Source organism: Pteropus vampyrus, unplaced genomic scaffold (assembly GCF_000151845.1).
Source record: "Pteropus vampyrus isolate Shadow unplaced genomic scaffold, Pvam_2.0 Scaffold114, whole genome shotgun sequence".
In the NCBI taxonomy this organism is placed as follows: domain Eukaryota; kingdom Metazoa; phylum Chordata; class Mammalia; order Chiroptera; family Pteropodidae; genus Pteropus; species Pteropus vampyrus.
The window spans coordinates 1,228,607-1,240,874 of NW_011888895.1; the positions used below are offsets into that span (position 1 = coordinate 1,228,607).

General features: G+C 46.1%; 1 protein-coding gene across 1 annotated transcript in view; it reads right to left on the minus strand.

Moving 5' to 3' along the window:
• The window catches only part of DOPEY2 (dopey family member 2), a 96,158-nt gene extending 84,118 nt beyond the window's left edge, over positions 1-12,040 (minus strand). The window contains exon 1 of the mRNA XM_023533892.1: positions 11,880-12,040. Within this exon, the coding sequence (XP_023389660.1) occupies positions 11,880-12,017 (138 nt within the window). The 5' untranslated portion in view covers positions 12,018-12,040. The remainder of the gene's footprint in view (positions 1-11,879) is intronic.
• Between the last annotated feature and the right edge of the window lie 228 nt (positions 12,041-12,268).

Genomic DNA, 12,268 nt, shown 5'->3' on the forward strand with positions numbered 1-12,268 from the left:
CACATCATCATCTGACGCCTCGACGTAACTGAGTTCTTTTGACAAGAAAGAAGAGGGTGAGTGGCTGTTGGGTGGGCAACCAGCATATCTGTCCCAAACTGAGAAGTAGGTGGTGAGCCTGAACCCAGGCGCTCTGCTTCCATGCTCAGTGTCCCTTCACCCCACGTCCGAATCAGCACGCCTTCCAACATACTACTTCCGAGGCACATCCCGAGTGGTGGGAGCATCTGGCTCAAGTACAATAATCACCAAAAGCACATGAGGAAAACGCAAGGGAGACACACCTGCGCTGCTTAGGGAAAAGCAACTCGGCACTTTACAAACTGTCAGGTAAGGAACTGAATGACGTACATTTCGTGCTACACGAGGGTAAGAGGTTGCTAAGGTCAGTAAATGAGGAATAAACGGATTCCCGCTGAGACAAGCAATCCGATGGGTTAACACTGGCGGCACTCCCACTGAAGTCAGTGCCCGGCGGGTGGGGCAGGGACAGGCGCTGTCCCTGAATCGCGCCCCCCTCCCGTGGCAGGGGTGGCAGCTGGGCACGGCTGCCCAGCCAGGGCAGACGTTCCTCCTCTGAAGATACGAGTGTGAGTAACGTGCGCCATTACATCCCACACATGCTCCCTCTTCCCGTGGGACAGAACGGCGGCGAACGCAGCAGCCTGGAAAGCCGTGTGTTGCAGACGGCGGAGTCCCTGGCCTGAGTCTGTGGGACGACCACGCAGGAGGGAGCTGCCCAATCTCCAGCACCGTGACAGACTGACACGAGAGCCGGAAACAGACTTCCATCTCATCGGTGGTGCTGCCTGTGTGGACTCGTTACAGCAGCTAACACTACTGCACCATTGATGGTATCACCACTATTTAATCTATTCCAAAAAAAATTAGCCAAATATTAGGAAAAAACACAAACTTGGTATTGGCTGATGGTATGCCTGTGTCTACCTGAAGAAAAACAATCAGCTGTTCGTTAACCAATGTCACCATAATAAAAAAAAAAATTAAAAAAAAAATCAGCTGAAAAAACTTAAAAATAAATTTACAAAGATGGTCAGTTTCCAAATTCCAGAAGTTGATAGTTCCCTACATGCCAACAACCAGTTAAAACACATAGTGAAAAATAATCCCATTCAAAAATAGCACGAATACATGTATAAAATATCTAATATATTTAAGAAACAGGGAGAACTTACATGAAAAGACCAATTAAATTCTTAGGGACATAAGCAAATACTTTTTCATCAATGAAGAAAACTACCACATTTCTACGTGTGTAAAGATGCCACTTCTTCCCAAAATATTCTATATTTGTCCCCTAATACCAATCAACCTCCAAAAGAGTTTTTAACTTTAGAAATGATGCTAACATCCATCTGGAAGAACACACCCTGGGAATGAATGGTAGAGAATTTCTGAAAAAGAGCGGCTGGGCTGGGCTGGGCTGGCGTAGACAGACACTATGAAGTACGGCAGTTCACATACTGTGGCTCTGGCACCAGCCCAGCCAGATGAGTGGATCAAAATAAAGTCCACACACAGACTCACATGTCCAAAGGTTTAACTTTCTGACTGAACGACACAGAAACTCCACCTCTGGCAATACACCTTGATGAAAACAGCCACGTGCAGAAAGATGTCATGAGAGCCTCATTTAGAATTATTAAAAGCTGGAAGTAAACCAGTCGAACAGCAAAGGGCTTGCAGCTCTTGTCCAGTCCTACACCCCACCCCGCACCACCCCACCACACACACGACTAAGGGAGCTATATATGGACTGTTCAACCTTTTTGTCATCTATTTTGTCATGAGCATTTTTTCATGTTAGTACCTACAAGTCCACTTCATTTGGATGACTGTATATGCCACTGCACTTCCCTATTGAGGGGGATCATTTCCAATGTTTTTGCTGTTACATATAATAAAACGACAAAGAATCTTTATAGTTATCTTTGTGTTGTACTTCTAGAGGATTAAAACACATTTACAACAATCACATACTACCTCTCTGATCATTAGTCATTTGGGAAAAACAAAAGCCATGGGAGTGGTTACTACACTTCCACCGGCTGACTTAAGAAGACTGCCCACCCCACGTGCTGGCAAGGGCGTGGAAGAACCACAGTTCCTGTACACTGATGGTGGCGTGTAAAATGACACGCCACTTTGGAAAACAGTTTGGCAGTTTTTTTAAAAAAGTTAAAATATATATCTCCTGGAAGCAACCCAAATGTCCATTGACAGAGAAATACATAAATGGTGAACGTCCACAGTCTCCTGCTCGGCAGTAAAAAGGAATGGACTATCAATACATACACCAACCTGGCCAACTCTCAGAGTTTTGCTGAGAAGCCGAATTTGCAGATAAGGGGAAAAAAAAAGAGTACATGCTGTATGATTCTGTTTGTATAAAATTCTTGAAAATGCAAACTAATCTACAGTGATAGGAAGCAGATCCGCGGTTGCCTGAGGGTGGGGACGGAGGGGAGGAGGGACTACAAAAGGGCACAAGAAAATTCCTGGGGGTGACAGATACATGTCCACTGCTTTCATGTGGTGATGCCTTCACAGGGCTGTCCGCGTCAAAACTCATCAAATTATACCCTTAAAATGGGTGTAGAATTTATTGTATGTCAACAGAGCTGTAAAAAAAAAAAAAAAAAGACCATTTAAAAAAGAAACAAATGGGAATGTCTACATTTGGCTCAAATACAAGCTTAAATATTGATACTCATGTTCAATCAGCTGTCCTTTCTGAAAACAGCCAAATTTAATTTACTAGTATTAATCTGCTTGGGCTGCAATAACAGTACCACTGACTGGGGGGCTTCATAACTTTCTTGACAAAATTTATGTCAGCAGACCATAAAGCCCCTTCCCTTACCCGTGAACTCAGTTCTGCTGGACAAGTTCTATCATCGGATTACTGGGGAAATAACCCATCTGTCCAAATCTGGATTATTTCTATCCCTCCGACAGATCCAAAAGGAAGAATGGCAAAAATATTCTCTGCCCACACAAAAAGTGGGCTATCCCAGCTATATGTCACTGCAAGTGACCAGACTGCCTTCAGCAAAGGGAAGTGGCCTTTCCAAAAGGGCCTGCTGAGTGGCTCGCAGCGAGGCAGCTCTGATGGCCCTGAGCCACCAACACCTTTGCAATTCCAGCTCCCGGACAACCTGGGGCCGGGCATGAAGCGATGACACCATCTGAGCCACAATACGTCACCGAGCAAGAGAAGAACAACAGGACAGTGGCAAAGGAATGGGAGTTCTACCTGACATTCTAGTGGCTGCATTTTCTAAATTCCAGTGCCAAGAGATGAGAACACTGCCAGGAACAAATGGGCCTCGTGCTCATCGCTCTCTCCTGCAACGGCTCAGGATTTCTCTACTCAAAAGTGAAGAGTCAGTAATTTCCAATATCTTTTCAGAGGCATTAAGAAGGCATAACGTCTCTACTCAGGAGGCATTAAGGCCCACATCTTTCCACGATGTCCCTAACACCCTACTCATCTGACAACTTCTACCTCAAGGTCACTGCCCCAGATGGCGGCAAAAAGTTGCTGGGAAATGACTAACATAATTGTCCCAAAGCGAGGTATGATACTCTAACAGATGGGGTCCTAAAAGTGAGGTGACAAGACAACCAAGCATTACGTAGGCTGAGAGGCACTCACGGCCCTACTCCAGGTCACTTGCTACTCAGTCTGGTCAAGTGGGGATCAGGAGCAATGATTTAAATGGTATCTCGGTGGGAGGAGGAAGAGGCTGGGGAAGAGGACGGAAAGGGTCCTTGCAAGGTGACCCATGGGAAAGCCCACCCTGGAGGGATAAGCCCCCCACAAAGACACCCACAAAGAGGCTGGTGCAGAGCTTGTGAGGTGCAGCACCCTGAGCGGACCAAGGCAACTGCACAGCCTGTCCAGAGTGACTAGGAAGTTCCAGGTACACATTGTGTCACTGCACATGAAAACTGACGGTCTTCACGGTGTTCTCAGGCAGGAAAAATAAATTAAATAAATAACACTCTACCCTTCCATAAGGCACATGATGAAAAACCATCCGGGCTCCCGTCAGAAATGAGTTTTAAAATAATTCGTACGTGGAGAGACAACTGCACTTTCTTGTCAGATCTTGTTACGGAGCCAAATTATAACAGCCCCCAAAATTCATGCTGAAACCCTAACCTCCATCACCTCAGACTGTGACTGTATGTGAAGACAGGGCTTTTAAAGATGTAATTAACACGAGGTCCTTAGGGTGGGCCCTAATCCAATATGACGGTGTCCTTATAAGACGACAGATCGGGACAGAGACACAGAGAGGAGCTTGCAGCTCTTGTCCAGTCCTACACCCCACCCCGCACCACCCCACCACACACACGACTAAGGGAGCTATATATGGACTGTTTGACCTTTTTGTCATCTATTTTGTCATGAGCATTTTTTCATGTTAGTACCTACAAGTCCACTTCATTTGGATGACTGTATATGCCACTGCACTTCCCTATTGAGGGGGATCATTTCCAATGTTTTTGCTGTTACATATAATAAAACGACAAAGAATCTTTATAGTTATCTTTGTGTTGTACTTCTAGAGGATTAAAACACATTTACAACAATCACATACTACCTCTCTGATCATTAGTCATTTGGGAAAAACAAAAGCCATGGGAGTGGTTACTACACTTCCACCGGCTGACTTAAGAAGACTGCCCACCCCACGTGCTGGCAAGGGCGTGGAAGAACCACAGTTCCTGTACACTGATGGTGGCGTGTAAAATGACACGCCACTTTGGAAAACAGTTTGGCAGTTTTTTTAAAAAAGTTAAAATATATATCTCCTGGAAGCAACCCAAATGTCCATTGACAGAGAAATACATAAATGGTGAACGTCCACAGTCTCCTGCTCGGCAGTAAAAAGGAATGGACTATCAATACATACACCAACCTGGCCAACTCTCAGAGTTTTGCTGAGAAGCCGAATTTGCAGATAAGGGGAAAAAAAAAGAGTACATGCTGTATGATTCTGTTTGTATAAAATTCTTGAAAATGCAAACTAATCTACAGTGATAGGAAGCAGATCCGCGGTTGCCTGAGGGTGGGGACGGAGGGGAGGAGGGACTACAAAAGGGCACAAGAAAATTCCTGGGGGTGACAGATACATGTCCACTGCTTTCATGTGGTGATGCCTTCACAGGGCTGTCCGCGTCAAAACTCATCAAATTATACCCTTAAAATGGGTGTAGAATTTATTGTATGTCAACAGAGCTGTAAAAAAAAAAAAAAAAAGACCATTTAAAAAAGAAACAAATGGGAATGTCTACATTTGGCTCAAATACAAGCTTAAATATTGATACTCATGTTCAATCAGCTGTCCTTTCTGAAAACAGCCAAATTTAATTTACTAGTATTAATCTGCTTGGGCTGCAATAACAGTACCACTGACTGGGGGGCTTCATAACTTTCTTGACAAAATTTATGTCAGCAGACCATAAAGCCCCTTCCCTTACCCGTGAACTCAGTTCTGCTGGACAAGTTCTATCATCGGATTACTGGGGAAATAACCCATCTGTCCAAATCTGGATTATTTCTATCCCTCCGACAGATCCAAAAGGAAGAATGGCAAAAATATTCTCTGCCCACACAAAAAGTGGGCTATCCCAGCTATATGTCACTGCAAGTGACCAGACTGCCTTCAGCAAAGGGAAGTGGCCTTTCCAAAAGGGCCTGCTGAGTGGCTCGCAGCGAGGCAGCTCTGATGGCCCTGAGCCACCAACACCTTTGCAATTCCAGCTCCCGGACAACCTGGGGCCGGGCATGAAGCGATGACACCATCTGAGCCACAATACGTCACCGAGCAAGAGAAGAACAACAGGACAGTGGCAAAGGAATGGGAGTTCTACCTGACATTCTAGTGGCTGCATTTTCTAAATTCCAGTGCCAAGAGATGAGAACACTGCCAGGAACAAATGGGCCTCGTGCTCATCGCTCTCTCCTGCAACGGCTCAGGATTTCTCTACTCAAAAGTGAAGAGTCAGTAATTTCCAACATCTTTTCAGAGGCATTAAGAAGGCATAACGTCTCTACTCAGGAGGCATTAAGGCCCACATCTTTCCACGATGTCCCTAATACCCTACTCATCTGACAACTTCTACCTCAAGGTCACTGCCCCAGATGGCGGCAAAAAGTTGCTGGGAAATGACTAACATAATTGCCCCAAAGCGAGGTATGATACTCTAACAGATGGGGTCCTAAAAGTGAGGTGACAAGACAACCAAGCATTACGTAGGCTGAGAGGCACTCACGGCCCTACTCCAGGTCACTTGCTACTCAGTCTGGTCAAGTGGGGATCAGGAGCAATGATTTAAATGGTATCTCGGTGGGAGGAGGAAGAGGCTGGGGAAGAGGACGGAAAGGGTCCTTGCAAGGTGACCCATGGGAAAGCCCACCCTGGAGGGATAAGCCCCCCACAAAGACACCCACAAAGAGGCTGGTGCAGAGCTTGTGAGGTGCAGCACCCTGAGCAGACCAAGGCAACTGCACAGCCTGTCCAGAGTGACTAGGAAGTTCCAGGTACACATTGTGTCACTGCACATGAAAACTGACGGTCTTCACGGTGTTCTCAGGCAGGAAAAATAAATTAAATAAATAACACTCTACCCTTCCATAAGGCACATGATGAAAAACCATCCGGGCTCCCGTCAGAAATGAGTTTTAAAATAATTCGTACGTGGAGAGACAATTGCACTTTCTTGTCAGATCTTGTTACGGAGCCAAATTATAACAGCCCCCAAAATTCATGCTGAAACCCTAACCTCCATCACCTCAGACTGTGACTGTATGTGAAGACAGGGCTTTTAAAGATGTAATTAACACGAGGTCCTTAGGGTGGGCCCTAATCCAATATGACGGTGTCCTTATAAGACGACAGATCGGGACAGAGACACAGAGAGGAAAGACCGTGTGAGGACGCAGTGAAAGGCACCGTCTACACGCCAAGGAGAGAGGCTTCGGAAGAAACCGAATCGTCCAACACCCTGAGCTTGTACAGTTTATTAATTTCTACTATCCTTCATTTCCACAGTTATAATCCAGGCTTGGTACAGGGGTTGGGTTCCTAGGGCTCGAAATACACTTGGTGATTAAAATTTATCTAAAACTATCCCGTGCAAGATGATGGCTTGAAGTCTCAGAAAAACAAGTAAAAATTAGCCTAATCCATGTTGATTTGCCTAAAAACTATAAAAGATAAACTTTTCTCTAATACAGAAAAATTCTAATGATACTGAAAGTTTAACAAATTTTTAAAAGGATACAATTAAAACTTGTATATAATCTGACAAATCAAGAGCTTTCGGGGCTTAGTTTTCTCATTTGTCAAGAGTTGCGCCCGATGAGCCTTCTGTTCTGTCTATGGTTTGTTTTATAACCTGCAATCATCCACTTTAAGTAGAAGGCATCCTGACCTAACCTTTGTATACTGCAGTATTGCTTCTATTTGCATTATAAAGATTTTTTTACTAATTCATCACTAATATACTGACTGACTGTGTATACATGCATGAATCCAAGAAATCTAATCTTCACTAAAGCCTTAAGAAAATTCTTTATTCCCATCAACTCTTAAATGCAGAAGTAATCGCTAATGATGGAGGCTTGCTCTCTCCAGTGCCAGTAACACTGATCTAGGTGCTAGAGCTGCCCACTGCCAACCCTGGCAGGCTCCCACACACGGGCTGACTCCCCTTACCTAACAGGTAAGGCAGCAGTTGCCTTGCTCAAAGCCTTCTGGGAAGCTGCCTGGCTTTCCCACCCTCACAGAACACTCCCCCATCATCTGCCCTGGCTACTTCTCCTCCCTCATCTCCTGTCACCTTTCCACCCCAGCCACACCCTCCCGCTACAGTATCTTGGACACAAGCCCATGCCCCATATGGCCTCCCTGCCAGCTTGCTCGCTGCATCCGTGCCTCTGCTAATATCACAAATGTCACATTATCAGAGAGCCATCTCTGTCTCAGCTAGCGCCCCAGCCTCCTTCCTCACCACCCCACTTCCCTGGTTTATCTTTCTCCTTAGCAGTCAAGACCCAACAGCGCACATTTATGTGTTGTCTGTTTCCTGTCGCCAAAGCTTCATGTTCCTTGAGAGCAGGATCTGGCGTTAAATGCCGTGTCCCCAGCACCTAGGGGTTCCACGTGTCTTGGTTCTACCATTATCAACTTCCTAGGCCTGCTGTAGCAGAGCACCACGCATCGGATGGCTTATACCCCGAAATGGAGACTGGAGTCCAAGATCAAGGTGTCGGCAGGGCTGGCTCCACCTGAGGCTGCGAGGGAGAATCTGTTCCAGGCTGCTGTCTAGCTTCTGGCGGTCTGCTGGCAATCTCTGGCATTTTGGTGTCTGTAGTCATCCTCATATGGCGTCTTCCCACGTGCATGTCTGTCTGTGCACAAATTTCCCCTTTTTATGAGGACACCAGTCCTACTGGATCAGGGCCCACCCCGGATGACTTCATGTTAACTTGGTCAGCTCTTTAAAGACCCGCTCTCCAAATAAGGTCATACTTTGAGGGGCGGAGGGTCAGGGCTCTGACATATCTTCTTTGGAGGATAGAATTCGACTCCTAAAAATCACAGCCATATGACACTGGGCAAGTTAGTTAACCTTCGTTGGTAAATGCGGTAATAGTGGCACCTACCACATTTGGAAAATGAAGACAATGCCTGACAGCAAAGAGGTGTACCCTGACCCTTATGGGAGCCATACAGAAAATGACATGAAAAAAGTTCAAGAGCCGCACTCTGAAGCCAGGCAGCCGGGGTGTGAGCCCTCCCTCTGCCACTCAGTGGCTGTGGTCTTGCTCCATTTGCTTAATCTGAGAACAATCTCAAGATAGGTTGTAAGTATTATACAGTAATGCACGTCCGGTCCTTAGCGCACAGTATGCTCTCTATGAACGTCACCTGTCATAGGCAGGGCTAGGTAAGGACAATGTTATACTCATCCCACCAACATCTTGCAAAATTTCAAAGGGGCTGTTTTCACTCATTGCCTAATCACAGCAGCAGAACAGGAAGCTCAAGCGCGGGGACACTGTAATGGGATCACCTTTAATTGAGTATCAACTGTAACAAAGAGTTGTCTTTTTAAACTTTTCTCCGATATGACTCATAACCAACTGCCTATGGACAATGACCGGTGCCTCACTCACCCTTCCCAAAGCGCTCGGCCCCTGCCCACCCACGGCGCCGGCTCCGTCAGCCTCCCCATCCCGTCCTGAGTCTCCAGCTGAAAAGCTGGGAGAAAACCTGTGAGTCGTCCTTGATCCTCGCTTTTTCTCCTATAACCCACATCCGATCCACCGGTAAGTCCTGTTAGCTCCACCTTCGCATACATTCAGAATCCAAACCCCGCCCACCGGCCTATCTCTGTCCCAGAAACAGCTCCAGAACCATCTCCCATCCCAGCCTCCCTGACCCGGCCTGTTCTGTGCCCCAGCAGAGCAGCTGGGGACGGTTCCAGCAGTTAACAGGGAAGCCAGGCCTCGTGTCTCTGCTCAGCCCCCCTCCCCACTGCAGGGCTCCTGGTAAGTCAGTGACCACTCACACTTTAGTTTTAAAACTCTGCAAGATCAGACACCCTTCCCAGCCCTAGGCTCTGCGGCCTTGTCTCCCACGCTCTCCCGACCCCTCGTCTGCTTTGTGACAACCTCACCAGCCTCAGACATACCAAAGGCCCTGTACTTGGTCACCTGGCACCTTATCAGCAAGGTCTTCCTTGATGATCCCATTTAATATCGTACCATCCCCCAACATTCGCCGTCCCCCGCTTTCCTTACTGTTCCCACGGCACTTGGCAGTGTCTACAATGCCATATATTTTGTTTACCATCCAGCTTCCCCCTGATCCCCACCACAACGTGGGGGTCACGCTGGTTTTGTTCTCTACTGTACCCTGGTACCTGGGACACAGTGGCAGGTTGTAGGTGCTCAGATGGATAGCAAATGAATGAATGGTCAACGCTCTCAAAGCTCCTTAAAGGTCACAATTGTACTCAATAACCTGCATTTTAATTCCACTTCTAGGTGTATATATATATACACCCAAAAGAAGTGAAAAGAAGTGTTCAAACAAAAACCTGTACATGAATGTTCACGACAGTACTATTCACAAAAGCTGCAAGGTAGAAACTCAAGTCATCAAGTGATGAATTAACAAGATGTGGTCTGTCCTTACAATGGAATATTTATTCAACCATGAAAAAGGAATTAAGTACTGACACATACTACGACGTGAACTGTGAAAACAGGCTCAATGAAAGAAGCCAGACACAAAAGGCCACATAGTGTATGATTCCATTTACATGAAATGTCCACAGACACAGACAATAGATCAGTGGCTGCCAGGGGCTGCAGAGGGGGAGGGCTGAGAAGGGCTTCCTTCAGGGGTGGCACAAATGTTCTGGCTCAGTGGTGATTCACAACATCGTGAACATACTGAAAGCCGCCTAACTGCACACTCTAAGATGGTTAAACGGTAAAGGTTACGTTAGGTGAATTTTATCTGAACAACGAAAAAAAAGAACACACCCTGTCCCTAAATAAGTATGCTATTTTTAGATTCCAGGAGAATCGAGTACTAACATAGAGAAACTTCTAGAACTTGAATATGCCTAGATCCCATTCCAACACTTCTTTCTCCCTTTCCCCCAAAACAGGAGCCCACCTTCAGGCAAGACAGTGTGTGTTCTCTTCAGCTTGAGAATTCCCGAGTTAGAGTTCTAAACCCAAAGAACTCTCCAGCTCGGATTTGTTCTTTTTTTGCATTTGACCCGGCCATGACGCTCACATGTTGAAATATACCTTGCAAGACACCATGCAGCTTCCCAGCCACTACCTGTAATAACCGCCTGTCTCTGCTGACAGCCATCTGCGGGTGGTGACAGCTGCTTCCTGGCGGTCGATGCTGAAGTGCTGTCCAGGCGTTATGCCTGTGGTCGGGCTGCTGGCATTCTTCACTCCCCTGCTGACCCTCCCCCACCCCCGTTCCCTGAAGAGGTAAATGGAGAAATTCTTTCTCTTCAGTGAGGTTTGTTAGAGCCCTCCAGTGTCTGTGACCTTGACCAGATCTGCGGCATAGGACTGAGCACTTCCCAACTCCCTCATGATATTTGGGGTCCGAAGTCAGGTATCCCAGCTAGGAGCCCTGACCAGACAGCAGCAGAGCCGGGCACAGCCACTTTGAGCCCAGATATCTTCTACCTGCGGGTCACAGTGGTCATCTGAGTGCTCGGGCACCACTGTGTCATCCTCCTTCTGGGCAGGATGGGAAAATACAATGGTCTCATCTACAGGACACAAGGTCAAGCCCACCTGCGTCCAACCAGTTTTGGTCTTCCCAGACCTGACTCCTTTCTCCTCGTCCGAACACACACACAATTTCTGGACGGAATTCGATATTTATTTCATCCTTTAATCTTCTAGGAGTTACCAATTAGCAATAAAATGGTCAAAAAAGTAGACCAAAGAAGAAAAAGCCATAAAAATTCTAAGCAGTACGTGCTGAATGATTCATCTTTGAATAACTGATTGGACAATTTTAAAGGTGATCTTGTTTAGATCTCAGTATTGTTGAGGAAAAGGCCGTTCAGCTATATCCACACTGTAATCCTATCCTCAGAAAAAAAAAGCTGGAAGGAGGTATGCACACTGATAGGTTAAAAGCAGGTGACTGGGTGACTGAATTATGGGTGGTTTTCTTACCTGCATTTTCTAATTGTTATAATCAGTGTCATAATATGACAATCCCTTAAAGTAATAAAAGACAGCTGTGTTTGCGCCTCTACGTAATCCAAATATTCTACACCCCACATACCTTGTTGAGTTTGCCCAGTGAAGATATGAGATCAGCCCATTCACTCGAGGACTCAAAATTTCTTAAAGCCTTTTCGATCACCGAAGAGTAATTTCTGTATCTGTAATCATTTAATAGCTCCTGCTCTTCTGGATCCATCTTACATTCTTGCAGCAAAGTATCTAAAAGCAAATCAAAAATAAACAAATGGGGCAGCTCTTCAAGGACACAAATCGTTCCCAGCCCAGAGCTACAGAGGACACGCATCCACAAACACTACTATGCACAAAGTCACTTGGCGATCCAATGCAAATATTTAGCAAGGCTTCTGGGCCAGGCACTATGGCAGATAAAAGATAAACAGTTCCGGCTCTCCTGGATTCTGAGACAAATGTACGGAGCAGGAAGAA